We start from the raw sequence: 20,591 nt of genomic DNA on the forward strand, positions 1-20,591 counted from the left end.
AAAGTGCCTCAATACAAGCAATCAAGCACCTATTTAAACTATTAAATAAAGTTGAATTCACTTGAATATTTTTTTATTTTTTTTTGATATACTACATTAATTTATTAATGAGTATTGAAAAACCAGGATACATCTCTTCACTTAATGAATAGGGTACTATTTTATCAAAGAATATTTTCAAGTGTTTTGAATATGTAAAGTACAGACAAATTGATAAAGAAACTTTCTAATCAATATATACTGACTTGGTTCATCATTGATAAATTGTACGGATGTAAAACTCACTTTGATTGTTTTACTGAAGCATTGCTAGCTAAAAACAATAAAGCTATGTAGATATTGTACAATTAATGATGCATACTCAACTAGAAAATATTTGCATTTTTAAAGTCAATGTTGGCCTAAAAACTTTCTAAATATTTTCTGAAAGCTGATATGTGGCATAGACCATTTGGCTACCTCTCAAGGGGGGTTCAAGTTCAAATCCAGAAAAATTTCTTCCAGGTACTCCCTCCCCTCACATATTTACAAAAGAAAACAGTGCACTGAGTATGCTATAGTATAAAAGATGCACTATACTAAAGTAATTTGAAAAAAAGCTTATTTAAAATAATGTATATTTGTCTATAAATTATCTATAATTGTTATTATTTAAATATCATAGCCTGCAAACATCTTGGTTTCTGATGATATGCAGTCTTCTTTAATGACACTGTTTTCAAAAGCACAAGGGTATGTTGTCTATAAATTCACAAGTTTTGACAACAAATTCGCTTTTGCGAGTTTTAAGCCATGGTATATAAATAAACAAAGGCTTAAAATGAAGAGGGTGTATTATGTCAGGAATAGTGTTAAGCCATGATTCTGGTAGTGAGTTTTCAACAAGATTAAAAAAAAAATGGATTGCTCAAATGAAAACAATGTTTTTCATAGAAAACTCACCGCCCAGTTTGGCTGTCAACAATCCTGACTCTCCCATCAGAACTGCCAGAGACCAACATTTGACCATCGGGAGTGAAAATTAAATGTGCACATGTGGACATCATTGTGTCAACTTGTTCCATGTTCAGACTTGGATTGTCTGCATTCTCTTCTCCATTCAGATTGATGGTCAGTGGGAAATCAAAGAATGTCAACCCAAACTGTTAGTGTGAATACAGAATAGAACCAATGAACATTCTTTCAACCAGGACAACCTTTTTTTTTTTCAATGGACAAATTGATTTGCATTATTAAAATTATTTGTTTTATTTTTATTCAAAGAACTATAACTTGTTTTCTACAGATACTTAGATGTTCTTATGATATGGTTCAATTATATGCAGAACTATAGTTGCTATGTAAATAACATTGGAACACCTTTAAATTTTTTTGTAACGTATCTTCTTGTTGACTTTGTAATAAAGGATTTCCAATAAAATTTCTAAATTTAGTGATTTAGATTTAAAAAATAAATTTTGTGCATTAAATTTAATAAATCAAATTGAAGAAAAACACAACACAATTTAAAATGTATAATTTCATGACCAGGTTGTAAAACAACTTTATTAGAAATGCATTTTTTTTATAGCATAATGAGATCGGATTTCACTAAATACCTTCTTTCCATCAGAGCTTATGGCAGCTTTGTAGAATGAGTACAAAAAGGATGAATCTTTTATCACAGTGCCTAGAAGTAGAAGGAATAACAATGTAACAGTTTATTATCTACTAATTTATAGATTGACTTACAACAAAATAGTTCAATGTCTTTGTTTTGATTGACAAGTTTTAGACGTTTCTTTAGAAATGAAGATTATTACATCATAGCCCTAATCTCCCTCAGGAGGATCATAGTGATGACAGCAGCAATCCTATATGTTATTCTGTTTTTGTTAATTTGTGCACTAAATTGTTTTAACCACTGATATTTTTGGGGGTTGAATCAGGCAACAGATTTTATAGGAAAATAAAGAGTTAATAAATGAGTTTGTACTTACTCATGAAACAAATATCTGTATCTGTTTTGTTGAATATTCATCAGGCTATATTTTTGTGTTTATAATATGAAAACATCTTTTATTTATTAATACCGGTACTATCATATTTTAACTTTGAATCTTTTATCCTGTAGTGTTTCTAAATATATTGCATTTACCAATTAAATTAGATTAAATAGTGATAAATCTCTCTATTCTTTTTTTTTATATAAATAGCATCCTGAATTGAGGGATTCTACAAATATTAATGCATTTTTTTTATCCATAAGAAAGTAAAGATTATAAAACGCACATGTTTTAAAAAGGATAACTTTAAAAATTCTGAAACAAATGATTGTCTAAAATTTTTTTTTAGGTATAATGAAACTTCAACAATTATTTAAACCCATCAGCAATAATAATGATCATCATTTTGTCATGAACAAATTGCACAAACACATTGAATTACTAGCTTTTTCTTTGTGTGTGCATGTCATTTGGCATAATCATAATCAAAATATGACAAGAAATACAAACCATCAGTAAGATTCCAAAATCTTCCAGTTCCTTCCATCCCAGCATGCCCAGCACATAGTATTAAATTATTTTCTGACATGCAGGTAATGTCTGAGTGTCCACAAGATTTAAGAACAAACTTTTGTTTTCCTATAAGAATAAAGAGGCCAAACCAAAAACGTCTTAGACATTCAGACATCATTGATTAACATTTTGATAAATGTGTGAAAGTTTATTTTCAGCAGACTGAGCTAACAGAGAGGAAGTTCTAAAATAAAAAAAAAATGTTCTTGGCCTGATAAATAAAAGAAATATTGGTAGGCTATACACAGACTGTCTTCAGAATTTTAAGTAGAGTAAATTCTTATGTTTCATGAATCACTTAAGAAATGAATGAAACAATTTTGAATAAAAAATGTCTTGCCAGCAAACACTTTAGAAAATTTCCTAAAGAAGCCAGTGAGTTCAATTATACAAACTTTAATCACAACAAAAATCTTCTTACAGAATAATTTTATCCAAACAATCAAACATTAAAAAACTGGAACAGACACAAAATAGAGCAGTGAGATTCATAAACGAATATTCACATTTGACTAGAGTAACACCTTTAGTAAAATCACTAAATTTAGAAAGCCTTCAGGACAGAAGGCTCAAAAGTAAAGTAGCAATCATACATAAAACACTGAACCATAATCTTCAAATACAAAAACAAAATTTAATAAAATACTCTGAAAGACACAAAGATAAAGGCACATTCCTCGTCCCATATGCTAGGACAAATTTGTACAAACACTCCTTCTTCCTTAGTGCTATTAGAGCATGGAATGGGTTGCCTGAGCTAGCCAGGACGTAATCATCTTCTTTTTTGAAGTAACGTCTGTATTATATAAGATCAAAACATTGAATGAGTTTAATGAGGAAAAGTGAAGTATAAATGCATCAAAACAAAATATTCTTCTAGTTAAAAAAAAAAAGGTTCTTGATATGTTAATATAAACCTACTTGTCTCAACACTGTAAACATAAATGTTATTCTTTACAGCTGCCATTAAAAGGTTTCCATCATGTGACAGAAGTAAGATGTGGGCAGCTTTTCCAAATGAGGAATCTAGAGGATCTATAGTTCCTGTCTGTATTGACTGCTCTATGAGAAATCCTTTCTCTGTTGTAAAATAAACTTTAGAGCCATCCCTAAAAAAAAATAAATAAAAGATTTAAAAATAAATGTCATACATATAATGTTTTGAACAAACATACAATAAAATTACAACAGTGTAATGCAGTCAAATTACAAATAAATACTTTGACTTATGGATATTACTGAATTCATTATTAATATATTTATGTTGCTTGTATTTGATGTGTTTACTTGTTGTAAATTAAGCTAGTTGAAGCTCCCAAATTGACATCTGCAGACTCTAGGGTTGGCTGAATGACTTGCTGTAGATCCCAGATTTTGATGGAGTTGTCACATGACACAGTTATAAGCTTGACACTGTCATCATTATCAACAGCTGACAATAGAATCTTATGAAACAAACAAATAGATCATCTATACGATCAATAAATAAAGCAAAAAGTGAATGGAGGGGATGTTGATCAGATGTTAGATGTTGATAAGATGTTAGTCAGATATTAGTCAGATGTTGGTCAGATGTTGAACAGATATTAATCAAATGTTGCTTAGATGTTGATCAGATGTAAGTCAAATGTTGGTCACATGTTGGTTAGATGTTTTTCAGATGTTTGCTGCTGCTTTGGCCATTAAGTATGATTACAAAAAGAATATATATTCAGAAATGGATAAAGAGCTGTGCTGGGTGAGCAGCCAATATGTTGTGAGCTAGATCAGTACAGGCTGTGTGGCAATATTATCAAAGAAATAAAATGTTATGTTCAAATTAAGAGACATATTAAAAAAAGATAGGATATATAGTAATATATAGAACTGTAATTATTATATTAATTTAAAAAATCACTATTTTAATGTCTCTTTGAACATTAATAATTGTTGCATCTTTTTTATATTTATATATATGGGCCTATATTAAAAACAATAATTTAAAATAAAAAGTTGAGAGAAACGACATAGTGTGGGATTAGTTTCGAAGAGTGAATTAAAATAAAATGGGAATTTACCACCACTGACTTAGATCTTGTGTGTGAGCAGCAACTTAAAAACAAAAATCAGAATACATGGGATAAACAATGTTTTATTTCCTCAAAATTGATTGTCTCAGCACAATCATCTTCTTTCTAGCATGCTTCTAAAGGGATGCTATTTTATCCCTAGTGGCCTCTAAGACTAAATGTTTAATGAGACATTCAGATGAACAGCTAATGGTGTCAACACTTTTTTCAAGTTCAAAGTACACAAATATTTTTATTTGCAATGAATCTTTGTCAAAATAATAACTTCAATAAATATAAGAAAAAAATCAGCTATTTGTAATATACAAATAAATTTAATGAGTAGTACTTATTTATTTTGTCTCTTGTTCTTGGATGTAACTTGACCTGCATTAGAACTGAGACAAACATAGACTTTCAGATGTAAATATTAGACAACCAATATAAAACTATTTACTTGAATAATATCCTTGGTGTGACCCTGAATCTGCTGAATAAGTTTTGCTTTTTCTTGAGGGTTGTTTCTGTTACCAGCGTTGTAAACATAAATTGTCGGGTCTCTCACATGGGCAACAAATATGTAAATATTTTCATGGATGATTGTTACTTTAGTAGCACAAATAGGTGATGTACTGGTCACCAAACTCAATAGCTTGCCGGAATTAATATCCCATAATACAGCTGACCTAAATCATAGTGAAACAACAATTATTAATTTTTGGACAGCAATTAAATTCTCTAAATTATACCAGATGAGGAATTTTCTAAAAGGAGTTTATTAGCATATTCTTACAAATAACTATGTTCTTGCGAATGCCAGTATGGGCAGTGTAGAAGGACTCACTTATAGTTTGACAGCAAGTCTAGGGCAGGGCACATATCCCATGGGGACATATATGCTAAAGGCTGTCCTTTTTTGGTGAGCTGAAAGGTGGTTGGCATAGCAGAAGTCTACTTTGAAAAATGCTTTCAAGACCAGCTTTGGTGCCAGCTTATTTAGAGGGGGGGGGTGTTCCAAACTAGACAGCTGGGGAGTTATTACAAAGGTCTGGGGATGCACATTTGAAACCAAAAGGAAATCTAGTGCCAAGGACAGACATAGACTGGAAAAAGAACCTAAACTGACCACATGCAGAATACATGAAATACTGCACTCCTCCTTAATCTTTAGACTCAAAGACAAGCCTTAGCAAATAGTCCAACAAACAAAAAATTGGTGGACCACCTATCAGCTGAAGGTTTACAACTCCATACAATCAGAAAATAGCAGAAAAAAGGGTAGATAGATGAGAGTTAGAGAAGCAAGTCTTACACTCCATCAGCCTTTGAGCATATCAGCAAAGTCTGTTAATCTTTCTGCAACATTTTTCCAGAAGAAGTAGAAAGATTTAAAAAATAGTGAATGTCATAGACCAAGATTGGTTTCCAAACATAAGTTGAAACCTAGCTCCTATCTTTCACTGCCCACCAGTAATAAATTTAGGTTATGTATAATATACTTTTATAGAAAGAATGTCAAAAAGTGAAACATTTGAAACAAGGGAAGCGACTTTTGCAAAAGATGAGAAAATGGAATTTAGTTTCATGAATATCTAAACTTACTTATTGTAGTCACCATTAGTCACAACATCTTCTTCAGATGAAACCAATACAAGTTCTTCCTTCTTATCCAGTTCAAGGAAATTTATGCTATACTTGAGTTCAGTGTTTTGAAGCTCATACAAAAGATTTCCAGTGACCAGATCAAATACATACAGAGTATTTCTGTTGTTATAGTCAGACTTTACCTTAGATCCAAATTAAAACGCAGAGTTTCAGGAAATAAAAAACAAAGAGATTACTTCCAAAGTTTTTGTGCATTAGAATTGTGAAAGTTTGAATGGAAATATAATGGGCATTCAAAATGGAAACATGTTTTTTTTAATATAATTTTTATTACATTTTAAGACCACAAAGTGCAAAGTTAACTTTTCATAAAATGGAACAAAATATTGCCACATTTTACAAACTTCATTTTGGTGTTTTTAAGTGCTACAAATTCCTTTTTGAAGTTATGGGAAGAAATTTGATACTTAATCAAATACCGGTAATAAATAAAGTATTTACCAGATTGGTATTAAAATATAAATGAAAACAAAACTTATTAGAAATTCTAAGTTTCAAGCAAGTATTTTCAAAGAAATACATTGGGAGTTCTGCCTTGGAAATATTCAATTGTCACATCCATTAAAATAAAAGTTGACAAAAAATTTCTGGCATTTTAATTTTATGTTTTATCTGAGATGTTCTTTTTGTGTGAATATATCATTCTTCCTCAAGAAACTTATAAATTATCAAAAATGCTATAAAGGCTGTAATAGATCGTAAGATATTTTAATAAAACTACACTTTCTGTAGGTATAGTTGGGCCAAATGATGGTTGCCTTCTCCTGTGGTATGCAGTGACATTGTGATGGTTGCCTTCTCCTGTGGTATGCAGTGACAATGTGATGGTTGCCTTCTGTGGTATGCAGTGACATTGTGATGGTTGCCTTCTCCTGTGGTATGCAGTGACAATGTGATGGTTGCCTTCTCCTGTGGTATGCAGTGACATTGTGATGGTTGCCTTCTCCTGTGGTATGCACTGACATTGTGATGGTTGCCTTCTCCTGCGGTATGCAGTGACATTGTGATGGTTGCCTTCTCCTGTGGTATGCACTGACATTGTGATTGTGCCGAGTTTGAACCTTGTCTGCTTTCATTCCATACTATCCTGCAGGATTTTTGGACTAAGATGGTTTCTGAAGGAATGTTTGAAAGTTATAAGAGAGACCAGATCTAGTTCATATTACAAATCTTCCAAAGTGGCAACAAATAATAAAAAAAGAACTACCATAAAGCTCTTAAAAATAAAATTAGTTTCAGTTTGAGCACTAATTTACAGCAGCACCATAGACTATACCTGCAGTAATTTATTTTTGTCAGTTATGTGAACTTTTTGACCTGATAAGTCCCTTGAAAAAATAATTTGCTTTTTAGAACCTTCATTTTTAAAAACTGATCCTCCATCATGTGGTAGCCAGACGATGAAGCCATCACTTGTAACAAATGTCACCAGGTAATGAGCATCAGGAGAAAATAAAACATTAAGGATCGTCTCGTCAAGTGTTAGTTGATACAGTGTCATCAATATCAATTTTTCAGAGTTGGGTGAACAAACGTAGCATGCATCTAGAGTAAACAAGTATGATAAAGAAAAAAAAAAGTATTTAACAAAATAAACAGTTTCTATAGTATTTTTTCTTTTTTAAACTCTGCACAAGTTTAGATATACAATAGCAAATAAAATATTCCATTAGCTTAACAAGAATGCAATTTTATTTAAAAAAATGAATACTTTAATAAAATGCTATTTAAGTCCTACATACATAATTAAATAAATAAATGCCTAAATAACAAATAAACTAAGAAATAAAACAATAATAAAGAATTTTTACTTTCATGAGTATATGCAACTATGTCACCACTGGCAGTGACATCAATACTTCTGGCCTCTTTGTCTGTTTTGTATGGTGAAAGATAACTCCTCTCATACAGACGACTAAATAATTTGTAATCGTATTTGCCTAGCTCTTTGTAGAAACAAACAATCAGAAACCTTTGTGAAACAGGGGAGAGAGATCCTTGTTAAAAGCTAAATCTAAACCATAAGAAAATTTTTCAAAATCAAAATAAGCAACTAATTATTTCTTACTTTTCACTGGTGTTGGCTCGTATTGAATGCACATAGCCTTGTGCTGCTTCTTCTAAAACTGTTTCCCCAGCCTGCTTTAAATCTAGCACAACAAAAGTATCTTTCTGCCTGGATGTCTGTTGAATGAGATACAGGTAGTTGTCTTCCTTGATGTGAACTACAGGAAAATCATGAGTTCTTTCAGCCCCTGCATCAAATGAGGATAAACAAACAAAAAGTAAGATAAGTTGTTTTTTTTTGTCTATTATTTTAAGATTCCTATTTGAACATATAGAAAAAACATTGAGATGAGACAAGATTACATTAATGGTAACTTTAATTATTTAATTAATATTGCATCATAAATGCTTCAAAAACATATTCATTTAAAACATCCCACCTAGAAGGTGAATATCAGCATTGAGAGATGTTTGAAGCATCCCACCAGGTGACGTCATGCAAGCATCAACTGGTAAGAGCATTGGAATATTATTGTCATCTATCCACTTGAATGCATCTGCCACTAACTTTTGCATACCATATGATGTTGCCCTATCTTTCCCAAGTTGACAAATAATCTTGATAAAAGAAAAATTGACTAGAAAGGTTTTATAAACATATATTTATCCAATCTAAAAAAAATAATTTGCTAAAATTTTTACTAAAAGTAAAGGTCTGCAGTGAAGACTTGCAACTTCCCCTTTATTGTTCCCCCTTATTGCTTGGAGTGTTGAAATAATTTGTTCTCATGGTAAGAAATGGATACAGAACTGAACTGACTACTTGGTTTGATTATATATGCTTGTAATCTGCTCAGTTACTCATTGCTAGCATGAAATAATAGTTTTGTAAGTGGCAAACTGAAACCATAATTATGTGGTAAGGCATCAAATTGTAACTGCTTGCACAAAAATTACTCCTACAAATGATATGTATGTAATCGTTAAAAATAGGAATTAGTATTATTTAAAAATAAAAATTTTTGGACAGCGATACTTACTTGTACAGGTAAATTGTTTGGATTATGGCGAATAGAGTCCACACCAATGTTCACAATAGCTGTTAATAACTCTAAATCATTCAAAGCACTGATCAAATCAATTCTGTTCATTTTCTCATCCATGTTCTTATCTTCAATGACCCATAAATCTGTTTCTTTGATGAAAGACTCCTCAAAATTCAACTTTGTTTTATGAACGCTTGTCACATGTTCGGAATCCTGTAGAAACACTTTCCGACTTGACATAAACATTAGGTCAGCCTTGAGCTCAGAGACACCAAAGGCCTTGATCTTGGCAACTAAAAAGTCAATGTTGCAAATGATTTCTTTGTGGTATTCCCTCCACATTCCAGCCAAAGCCAGATGATAAGGAAGTTCCTGAAGTTTACGCCTATTTAAACTTCCATCTGGAAAGATAAGAGGCTGTTCTGGAACCTACATTTAGAAAAACAACAAAATTAGTTTTTCTTGTCATGATTGAATAAAATTACAATCTTGTCAACTGAAACATGCATTACCGAGTCAAAATATATATTTTATTTAGAGTTCTATTTAAAGTCTATAGAAAACAATACTTACATGTCTCATAAACGAACCAATAAGATAGACAATTCTAATTGTACACTGATATTACCTTTAAACGTATTTAATGCCTTTATTGTTATGAATAATTTAAAATTGCGAATTCAAAATTTATTAGAATTCCTACAAGGACTATCTAATACATATGATCAAACTGTGTTCTTAACAATGAGAATGTTTCAAAAGTTGCATGGTTCCATGGTAATATTGTTTTATAATTAGTGGTATATACTATTTGTGGTACCTAGGTAATGGGGTGGTAGAGGGGAAGACAGCACAAATAAATGACAAAGTATTTTAAATAAAGTGTGTGTGTGTGTGTAGGATTTCTGGGTTGGCACTATACCGACAAAAATGAGTTGCTGCTGAGCTGGTGAAGAAGGAAAAGAAAAGACAACAGCATGGATTGAATAATGGTGAAGTAACATAAAACATGGAGTACAAAGCAAAACTGCTTATAAAATCTCACAGACTTTTATCGTTAAAAAAAAAAAAAAGGTGACTGTTCTAATCAATAATAATTATGTTTTCCCTCACCATATTAAAAACAATTTAAAGTTACATATTCACTTCTATTCATAATTATTTTCATTCGAAATTCCCTATTTGTATATTACTAGGTACTGCTCTTGAAAATAAATGTCCTGATTAACAGAACACAGCAAGAGTAATGATTGTGTGGACTATTTTGAAAGCAGTATTGTGTGTTAGTCATGACATGAAGCTAATGAACAAAACAAATTAGTAAACAGGAAAAGCTTTAATTGTAGCAAGTGCAGAACAATCTTTTTTAACAACTGTGCAAACAAAACTTTTTTTATTTTAGTTGTTGATTACTAAAAAAAAATTTCTAAGGCTACAATAGGTTTCCTCTACTTGTTCTGAGATTCTACAATGAGATCAATATCAAAGCAAACTAACCCCTCTCATGCTGTTTGGGTACAAGCCAGTTTTACCCTTGAACAATTTTAGTGGCTTGCATTTGTTACGCCAGTGTCCAAGAAAATATTCAGCAATAACTCTATGAATAGATAGCCTGAAAAAAGAAATCCCATGTTATCCCTGCAAAAACCTTTCATCTAAAGATCCTACTCACTATTATTAGATCATGGGAAGATTGAGACATTGGCTTGTTTTAATCGCTCAGGATTTGTCAAACAAAGAGAAAGTTTTAAAATTTATATTGAAAGTAAGTATAGGCTTGAAATATTTTAAAATAATTTAAAAGAATCATAAAGAAGAGATTTCCAAAAATTCTTAGTATTGATCAAATATTTAAAGATATTTTCAGAGTTATTAATTATGAATTTCCAAAGCATTGTTTTACTGACAATATTTCCGTAATGATCAGAATTTGACATGTTTTGAAATTATTATTGAGGTACAAGATAACTATAAAATGATGGATGACTGCTTGGTAGTGTAGTATACTTTTTGGACAGTAATGATGATGATTCAGAGTTTGAACCTTGCCCATTTTTCATCCTGTCCTGCAGAAGGTTTGGACTAATAATGTTAATTTCTGAAGAAATGTCTGAGACTTAAAAATCAGTTATTAATCAAAAGTTTAAAAGGTATTACCTATTTTCTTCATTCAGATATCTTTCAGTGGCGACTTGTTTAAACAGGCGATGATACCAAGTGAGAATAAGTCGTCCACTGATTCCTTCCCCTGTCATGTAATCTTTCACATCCATCATAATCCGAGCCCAAAGTGAAGGAGGCAGGCGAATGAAATCAGAGGCAGGGGGAAGATGGTATATGTAGGTATTTTGAAGGACTTCATCATCCAGGGAGAGAATATCTTCCATCTCTAGCATACTGGCTCCTTGTCTCATAGAAGTCAGGTAACCTGGAAAGTGTCAACAAAATATGTAGAGAAGCATAGGAAAACATGAATAGAAGTAATCGCTAATCTAATAAAATAAAACCTCCTCAAGCCAATACACTAATGTAATAATGTCTACCATTGATTGAGATTCAGATTCCTGTAGACTTTATAGGCTTACTATTGAGAAATGACCTTTCATTCACTGAACTAATATTAAATGTTGACTGATTGTTTAACCTTCATCATGGAGTGTCTCATTCGGAGCAGTACATATGCTGATAGTTACTATCCGTAGAATTCAGCTTAGAATATTTCTTTTAAGCGTGTACAAAATCAATGACACACCAAGGCAAGACAAACAGATCGTCTACTAAATCTTGTCTGAATTTATTGTAGGGTACTTGAACATTTCATTTATTTCTTTTTTAAATAAATAGTTTTTTTGTTTTTTTTTGTGAACCTATTTTTTTTTTATTTAATGTAGCTTACGAAGTGAGTGTTCTTATTTACTGAGGTACAAATGGGAGACAGACCCCTTCTGTTCAAGACTAACCAGTCCAAAATGATGGGAAAACCTATTCTTAAAAATCCAATCACTAAATGGGTGAAAACCCCCAGAAGTAACAGAGTCTAATGATTTTATAGCTAACTGGAGCAGCCCCTAAGAAAGTATGAAGTTGATTGTTTTGACTGAGGTACAATGTGAAAATTAATAAATGAACATGCAGAATACTACAGAATATTGTGTGTGATGCAGAAGAAATTAATGAACAAATAAACAGCATAAAACTGAACATTGGTAAAGTGTGAGATGCAAGCCTAATGATTGAGCAAAGTGTGAGATGCAAGCCTAATGATTGGGCAAAGGTGTGAAATGCAAGCCTAATGATTGGGCAAAGAGTGAGATGCAAGCCTAATGATTGGGCAAAGAGTGAGATGCAAGCCTAATGATTGGGATTGTAACTATTTTTCAAATTTAAAAAATTGAAATAAACTATTCAAACATTAAAGTCTTTTAACAAATGATTAAGGCTAAAAACTAATGTTTACCTAAAGCCTTTGAGACAATGACCTGGCCATGTTCTCTTTCTAAATCTATAAGCACATGGCTCACAGCAAAATTTGTGTCAGAACCTACAATAACATCATTCACTTCTAGATGAGATCTCCATTTCAAAGCTTGATCAATAATCATTCTCAGGTACAGAGGGTTAGGGCATTTCTGAAATTTTTCTAAAGGAACAGCAGGGTGATGTTAATAAAAGTTTCACATTTTTTTTATGAAATTAAAAAAAATGTTAACACAGCCTTTTTATATACATTGATAAATTAGTATACATTTTCAAAACTAAAAGAATTATGATATCACTTAATGATGACAACAATGCATAATGCCTTATAGCTTGTGAAAAAAAAAAGAAATGAAAGATTTTGATATTACATTCTAGTTCTATCTTGAGATTTAAATACTGTTATGTAATAATCCAGATGTGACATATCTATTAGCCAGTTATTTTATAGATATTATTAGATGGAAGTAAGTAAAAGTAATATTAATATACAATCAAGTTAAATTTATTTTTCTTGATGTGCACTATCAAATTTGTCAACCTTATCAAAAACACTCACCAATTAAAAAGTTTCTTTGTATTCTAGTAAGCGTTCGACTTTTGCGATTACAGACTTCTGCAATGACTTTATTGGCAGCTTCAGTTTTCAGATCACTGACTTGGACAAAGTGGTCAGTTTTTGAGAAACGTTGTCTGGCACTTTGTAAGCAACCATATTCATTGGGTAGAGTTGACACAACTATAGAAGCATTCTCTGGAAGTAAAGATGGTAACCAGGCCAGTCTGTGGGCTTGCTCTATCAGTGACAGCTGGTCCAGGGAATCTAAAAATATGTAGAGAGGGCGTTCTGGGGTAGCCACCTGCCATATGAGTGCCTGAAGATAATGCCCAAGAAAAATTATATCAGAGCTTAAGTCTAGATCAGCTGGCTGGTTGACCTTGTAAGCAGCCCAAATGTTGTTCAGTAAACTGATGAGCAAAGACCTTACGTTTGATGAATGTGAGGTGGTCCCAAGGAATCGTATGATAACAACTGATGAAACATGCTGTGTCTTGACTTTGAGTGCAAGCTGTGCCATGATTGAAGTTTTACCACAGCCAGATTCTCCATACAATATAACAGGTTGTTTGACTTGACTAGTCATTTTGAATGATAAGAGGTGTTGTTTAATATTTCTGTCAGGATCAAAGCTTGCATTGTAATCAACATCTCCAATTCCTACTGTTGGTCCCCTCTGTTCATCAGATTCCTTCCCTTTAGATGCTTGAACTCTCTGATCTATCTCTTTGTTAATATCATCTTGATGGTCTTGCAATTCCTCCAGCAGGTCAGGTTCAGATTTTTCTATGCTAGAATTACTGCTTTCATTTGAAGTAAAAGAGGTATGCATGAGCTGGTAAACATTTGTAATACTTTCCTCCTGTCCATAAAAACACTCACATTTCACCAAACAAAACTGAAGATGAAACAGTGCCTCAGCCACAATCGTATTCTCTATTTTTTGTTCTGCCGCTGTTTTAACACATACATCAATCTGCTCCCTCATCATAGACTCAAAAGTCTCACAGAGAGTTGACAAGTATCTGCTGTGTCTCTCATCTTTAGGATCAACACCTTTAGCTGTCCAGTCAACTATGAACTTAGCAGTTTGATTATCAGGAACTTTTGCTGGGAGAGTTTTGTTGTGAAGAATCTCTCTGAGTTCTCTGGCTTCTTCATCTAGTTTTCCATCTTCAGCTAGATCTATAAATCTTTCTAAAGGAAATAAACGAAACATACAAATAAAACAAATACAAGATATTTTCGAAAACTGAAACGACATAAAATTATACTGGAATCTGTGCTATTACATTGTTTAATAGATCCTGAATGCTTATAAACACTAATGTTATGAAAATATTAAATTTGAAAGGGTCTCATAACATGATGTGGCACATGGGGGAGGATGATAAACTTTTATTGTATTTATATATTTTAAGACAAGTATCACTTATTTAATATGAAGTCTGCAGATTTGAGTTGTTATAGAGAGACCTTTTTTGAAGTGTTCAAGATTTCTCTTTTATTTTGTCCCCTTCTCTAGCATCCATTCTACTTATCTACCTTAGCACTATTTTTGTCCCCTTCTCTAGCATCCATACTTATCTACCTTAGCACTATTTTTGTCTATCATGGCAGACACAATTCTAAAAAAAAACTCACTGATGTTTATCTATAATAGAACTCACAAGAAATTAATACTAGAAATTAATTTAAATTTTCAAAAACATGTCAATTTTGTTCATATTAAAGAATAAAGATAACCTAATTATTATAACTTACTTGCATTCGGACTCTGTATATTTATATTTGAAAGAGTTCGATGGAAATAAATTACCCTGTCTTTGATTTTTGAAAAAGAAAATATGCCTTTTTCTATTTCATTCTCTGTCACTGCCAATGGAAGTCAAATATTTTATTACTTTCAAACATTTTTGTTTATGCACACTTAGAGTATCCCAACAATGTCAACTAGAACATATCACTCCATGGACATTAAACAACATTATGAGCCTAAACACATAACAATATGAACATAAACACATAATTACAAGAATAAGAAATAACATTATGAACCTTAGCACATAACAATATAAACATAACAACCCAAACCTGAAACAATAATGAATCTAAGTGGTAACTAAAATGAATATATCTGAGTGACTGGCCTAAACCTTTGACTACATATCAAGAGGGCCCAAGTTCAAATCCTGACTCAAACTGAATTAACTGAGTGCCTAAAGGCAGAACAGAAATCTTCTCTCCAATTTCCCCTTTCCCCATATGTCCACAAAAAATATGGATCAAAGTGAACATGCTATAGTGAGAAGATTGCACAGCAAAAGTAATTTCAAAAAAATTAGTACATGAGTAATGAACAACTTTATGAACCTAAGGATGTAACAAGATCAACATATACACATTATAATTTGAGCTTAAATACTTCAAAGAAAATGTCAAGTTTTATTTGCTATTTTATCATCTATATCTCACCTGAGACAAAATATTTATTACAATCTTTTGAAGCAATTTTTTTCTGTTCAAATGCTACTTGAGCCAGTTTCCTTAAAATGTGCTTCATATTTCTTTCTTCTGACTCCCAGCCATTCTGATGCTATTTTAAGAAATCAAAGAACAAGCTCTACAGTTAATTGAATTTTTAACTAGTAAAAAAAAGAGACTTAAAAGTGTGTACAAGACATCACCAACTGTAAACCAATTGAAGGGATAACAATAAAGAGATATTATAACAGTAGCTATTGTTGCCTAAAACCCGTAGTAAATAAATATAGTTTAAATATAGTGTTCCGCTAATTGTAGTAAATGTAAGTATAAATATGGTTAATGTTTCTCTGAATTAAAATATAAAATCAAGAAATCTGATATTACAATTAGCCTGTCATTTTCATGGGCTGGATCCATGTCATTAAAGTGAGGTAAGTAGGTTGTGATTGATTGAATGCGGTAAGAAGGTGGTACAGAATTAGTATCCAGCAGATACCACTTTTCTATTGTTTCAAACTTCAAATCCATCCATGATGCCAAGCGCCGAAAGAGACGAAATTCTGTGACAGGTATCATATTAGGTAAAGGTCTTGTGCCATATTTATCGCCAACAAAAACCTTTATAAAAAATAACAATAACAAAGTAAATGACGTTGAAAAAAATGTTTTCAATTCAGATATGAATTATGCAAATCTTAAATATTTATATAAATCAAATCTTACCACAAAATTTGGCCCAGCAGACGTCAGCTGACAGTTTTCTATTTCTCTTAAACAAATATCTGTAGTCTTGTGATCAGCATAAGCATCTTCTCTAACACCCCAGCGCATGTCTACTACCTGAATGATAGATACAATTTGAGCTTTCTAGGCTTGCAGAAATTTAGCCCAGGAGAAATTTTATATAATAATACTACCAAAACTCTACAGCAAAGGAAACTCATAACAATTTTTTAACACTACAATAAAATAAAATATTTTTATAGTAGTGCCCTTTCTATAATAGTGTCATAAGCTTCAAAATACATCAGAGAAGATGAATATAAAGAAAACTTCTTTAATACAATTATGCCAGTTTTTATTGATTGAAGACTTCAGTTTAACAATTAGCAATCTTAATAAATAGAAAGAAACATTTATAGGCAAAGGGAATTGGAGAAATAACAGAAATTTTCAATGAAGTGAACCATAACAGAAGAGTGGATATGAAAGATTAAAAAAATAAAAGCCAAGGTCTAGAATGGGGAAGGCAAGCAAGTCTTTTAGTATGCTAAGGAACAAGAAAATTCAGAAAGATGAGCTTCGCCAACAAATATGAATTTTCGAGAGTAATGTATGACTAATAATGCTAGAAAACCACAATAAGAAAATAAACATTTGCAAAAAAATATTATTGAGAATTTCCTTAATAAAAACTTTCTAAATGAGGAGTTTAATAGAAGAATATTAATTCAACTAGTTAATAACAGAAGTGATCAATGACATTAGATTGTTATGATGGGAGTTATTAACAGATTTGGACAAATAGATTGACAAAAGTATAATGGTAAGAAAAAAATTGTGGCATAACATTCCAACAGGTAGTGGTTTTGGCCAGTGATGGGGAAAAATGGTGCTCAGTTGTTGATGTCTTGTCCACCAGTGAGTTAAGAATATTGATAATGATGATGAGATCAATAAATATCATCAAAGACTAAAGAAAAAAATAAGGAGAAATTATAATGTTATATAGAGTTAATATTTTAAATCTAAATGGCCATATAGAAATAGTTACCTCAAAGTCAAAACCTTTTTCACTACAATATTTTCTGATTTCAGGCACTGATCTGTTCATTAAAATATTCCTTTCTTCGGTCATGTCTAGATAGGAGAAAAAAAGTCATTCACAAGAATGGGAAATAAACTTTGACACCTCTTTTCCCATGTTGAATTAAACTAAGCAACTCACAAGTAATCCAAAGTAAGACAATTATATTATTTTATAGCACTATAACAAAATTGGCTTAATACAGTTTTTTTTTCATTACACACAAAACAAAGTCATCATAAAAGATCAGGGTTATAAAGAAGAGAATTTTGACTCGATTAATTAATTTTTTGGGTAACAACGTGACTAAAATGTTGTATTTTATTCCCATATTGTGAAGTTAAAGCTTAAAGAAAATGTGTGTAAACTGCAGCATACCATACTCCTATGTGAGGCACAGGAAGGATTGAAGTTATGTATAGCATAAGTTAAGAGACTTGAATCTAAAATATTTATAGAGATAAAATACATTTATGAGAATATCTATTGGAAAACCAACCTGTAAAAGTTGAGCTAAAAAACACTCTTATTGACAAAACAGGTGTATTAGGCAGTTTATCCAAACTACCAGAAAGTATTTTGTCAAAAATAAGTCTTTTATTCTCCATGGTCAAATTTCAGTTAGAATCTTGTAGGCCTATGTATGCAACTATCAGACCTATTGAAATAGAACATTTCTTTAAAAAAGTGTGAATATAGAAATATAAATCTAGATTATACAGTACACTGTCCCTTATTTAGACTACCCACTTCATCTTTCCTTTAGACTTTTGGACCATTGGGGCACCACACATGACCTGATGACTTCCCTCCACTCCTATTAGCCTGGATTAGAGTCTCTTTCATTGATAGGTCTATTAGATCCATTATTTGATGTCTTTTGATTGCTTGTTTTGTATGTATCTCTTTCTTTACCCAGGTACTGTTTTCTAAAGAAAGGTCTAAATGAGCCATGTGAATCTGGGAACATGGCCCTACAGTTTTAGCTTACGTTTTTGAGTAATGATCAGCAGGTCATTATGAGGCTTGCCCCTTTTTCGCCATTGTGATGTGGTATTTATTTGTGGTATCCTTCTGTAGCATTTCAATTCCATGGTTAGGATTTTCCTCTCTTGCGCTGCAGTTAGAAGGCATGAAGCGTAGTCGAGAGGCCAAGTGCACTTGAACTAGGCTTGGCTTGGCTACCTAGAAGGGGGCTCGAGGTTTGACACCCGACTCGAGCAGAGTTGTGTTTACTGAGTGCCTAAAGACAGCATGGAAAACCAACTCCTAGATACCCCCTTTCCCCCACTGGTCCACAAATGAGATTGTACCAAAAGCGCTCTGAGCATGCTATAAGCATGAAAGTAGCGCTATATAAAAGCTATAATAATAATATAATAATAATGATTCACAAGCATACTAGAAAGTGACATTGAACAATATTAGTCTTATTTTTAGTATTGAGGTGTCTAAGTATTTCCAAATTGTTTTGAGCTTTGCAAGCATTGACACTAGATCTAAATCTATTCTTTTACCAAAAAAATGTCTTTAATTGAGTAAATGTAGTCTCTCCTTGCACAATTTCTTTGGATTGTAGGCCTATTTGACACTAGATCTAGAATCTAGACTTTATCCAAAAAGATGTCTCTTATTGAGTAGGGCTTAGCGGTAGGTGGGGTTTCAAATCCCACAAAATGAAATCCCCCCCCCCTCCTCGTTGGGGCGTGGAATTTTATGAGTGATTTTTTGCTTTAATTTTGTTTATTTTAGGTGAGATTTTTCTAGCAGGGCCTAGCACAGTAGGGTACAATAAATGTCTTCCAAAAGAATGAAGGGTTTGAATGTAATAAAGATTAATCATGTGCATACACACACACACACATATATATATAGATCTATAGCCTAGGTATTAGGGTGGGGGTTGCCAAACAAACTGGACAGTATTAACTTCCTCCCTGGCAAAGACTGAAAGAGCAATATGATCATAATATTATGAATTTTATAATGAATATCTTCATTACTTCTACACTCTTTCAACTAAGAACAGGACAAACAGCTTTGTTAATATTAGATTTTAGATCTATTATATTATACTTTTGTAGGTCAACTAGGTCACAGCTGGGACTGCGCAGCCACGGGAAATACTGCATTTCATTTACTATTTAGTCACAATTTTAGTCAATTAGTCACTAGTGCATACCTCACTCACTGAAATCTTCGGACTCGAAGACTTTCTTAATCTTATAATTAATTCTTGTATAATACTAGATCTAGATCTATTATTAATACATTACACTTACGTTACTTCAAAAAAGAAGATGATTACGTCCTACGCGTCATGCATTTAGTCATGCATATTATTATATTATACTTTTATAGCACCTTATGCGATGGACGCCTTCATTTTGACTTTCTAAGTTCTTGTCAAACCAGCAAAATATAGACTAGATCTAGATCTAGATACTAGATCTAGATCTACATTTAGTTTTTAGATCTAAATTCTATTACCTAACGACAGTTTGTTTACTTATGCCCGGAAGTTATTTTATTGAAGAAGATCGCATAGTTATTGATAACACTTTATAATTATATCTATATATAGAATAGATGCTTATTTATTTTGCTTTAGCATGCACTGGTATAATGCTAACGTTGAAAATATATTTTCGGTCATGTATATGTGTGTGTGTACGTGATTAATCTTTATTCTATTCCACCCCTTCGTCCTTTTGGAAGAGGTTTATTGTACTCTGGAATAAGTCACTGCCAATAAGTTCTTCCTGGAGTTAGTTTGACTTCAAAACCCCCCTGGAGGAGGATTTTAAACTCAAAACTCAAAACCTGCTCTGGGGCAATTAAAAATCTCACCTAAAATAAACAAACAAAGCAAAAAAATCAGTCACAAAATTCCACTCCCCTATGTGTGTGTGTGTGTGTGGGCGGGGTATTTCATTT

General features: G+C 32.1%; 1 protein-coding gene across 3 annotated transcripts in view; it reads right to left on the minus strand.

Annotated features, from left to right (window-relative positions):
- The window catches only part of LOC106067550 (uncharacterized), a 22,296-nt gene extending 2,038 nt beyond the window's left edge, over positions 1 to 20,258 (minus strand). The window contains exons 1-23 of one of the 3 annotated variants that reach the window (XM_013226741.2): positions 20,145 to 20,258; positions 18,154 to 18,312; positions 17,622 to 17,707; positions 16,571 to 16,687; positions 16,232 to 16,465; positions 15,836 to 15,956; positions 15,125 to 15,235; positions 13,361 to 14,557; positions 12,782 to 12,964; positions 11,482 to 11,752; positions 10,822 to 10,936; positions 9,319 to 9,753; positions 8,719 to 8,896; positions 8,340 to 8,526; positions 8,083 to 8,243; positions 7,548 to 7,816; positions 6,209 to 6,393; positions 5,064 to 5,292; positions 3,846 to 4,003; positions 3,480 to 3,667; positions 2,496 to 2,624; positions 1,599 to 1,669; positions 943 to 1,142 (exon numbers count right to left, since the gene is read on the minus strand). In XM_013226741.2, the coding sequence (XP_013082195.2) occupies positions 943 to 1,142; positions 1,599 to 1,669; positions 2,496 to 2,624; positions 3,480 to 3,667; positions 3,846 to 4,003; positions 5,064 to 5,292; positions 6,209 to 6,393; positions 7,548 to 7,816; positions 8,083 to 8,243; positions 8,340 to 8,526; positions 8,719 to 8,896; positions 9,319 to 9,753; positions 10,822 to 10,936; positions 11,482 to 11,752; positions 12,782 to 12,964; positions 13,361 to 14,557; positions 15,125 to 15,235; positions 15,836 to 15,956; positions 16,232 to 16,465; positions 16,571 to 16,687; positions 17,622 to 17,707; positions 18,154 to 18,262 (4,934 nt within the window). In that variant the 5' untranslated portion in view covers positions 18,263 to 18,312; positions 20,145 to 20,258. Of the gene's footprint in view, positions 1 to 942; positions 1,143 to 1,598; positions 1,670 to 2,495; positions 2,625 to 3,479; positions 3,668 to 3,845; positions 4,004 to 5,063; positions 5,293 to 6,208; positions 6,394 to 7,547; positions 7,817 to 8,082; positions 8,244 to 8,339; positions 8,527 to 8,718; positions 8,897 to 9,318; positions 9,754 to 10,821; positions 10,937 to 11,481; positions 11,753 to 12,781; positions 12,965 to 13,360; positions 14,558 to 15,124; positions 15,236 to 15,835; positions 15,957 to 16,231; positions 16,466 to 16,570; positions 16,688 to 17,621; positions 17,708 to 18,153; positions 18,313 to 19,836; positions 20,120 to 20,144 lie in introns of those variants that run through there. The other 2 variants (XM_056011025.1, XM_056011035.1) reach the window with 2 other exon arrangements.
- Between the last annotated feature and the right edge of the window lie 333 nt (positions 20,259 to 20,591).

The sequence above is a fragment of the Biomphalaria glabrata genome, chromosome 1 (genome assembly GCF_947242115.1).
Source record: "Biomphalaria glabrata chromosome 1, xgBioGlab47.1, whole genome shotgun sequence".
In the NCBI taxonomy this organism is placed as follows: Eukaryota; Metazoa; Mollusca; class Gastropoda; family Planorbidae; genus Biomphalaria; species Biomphalaria glabrata.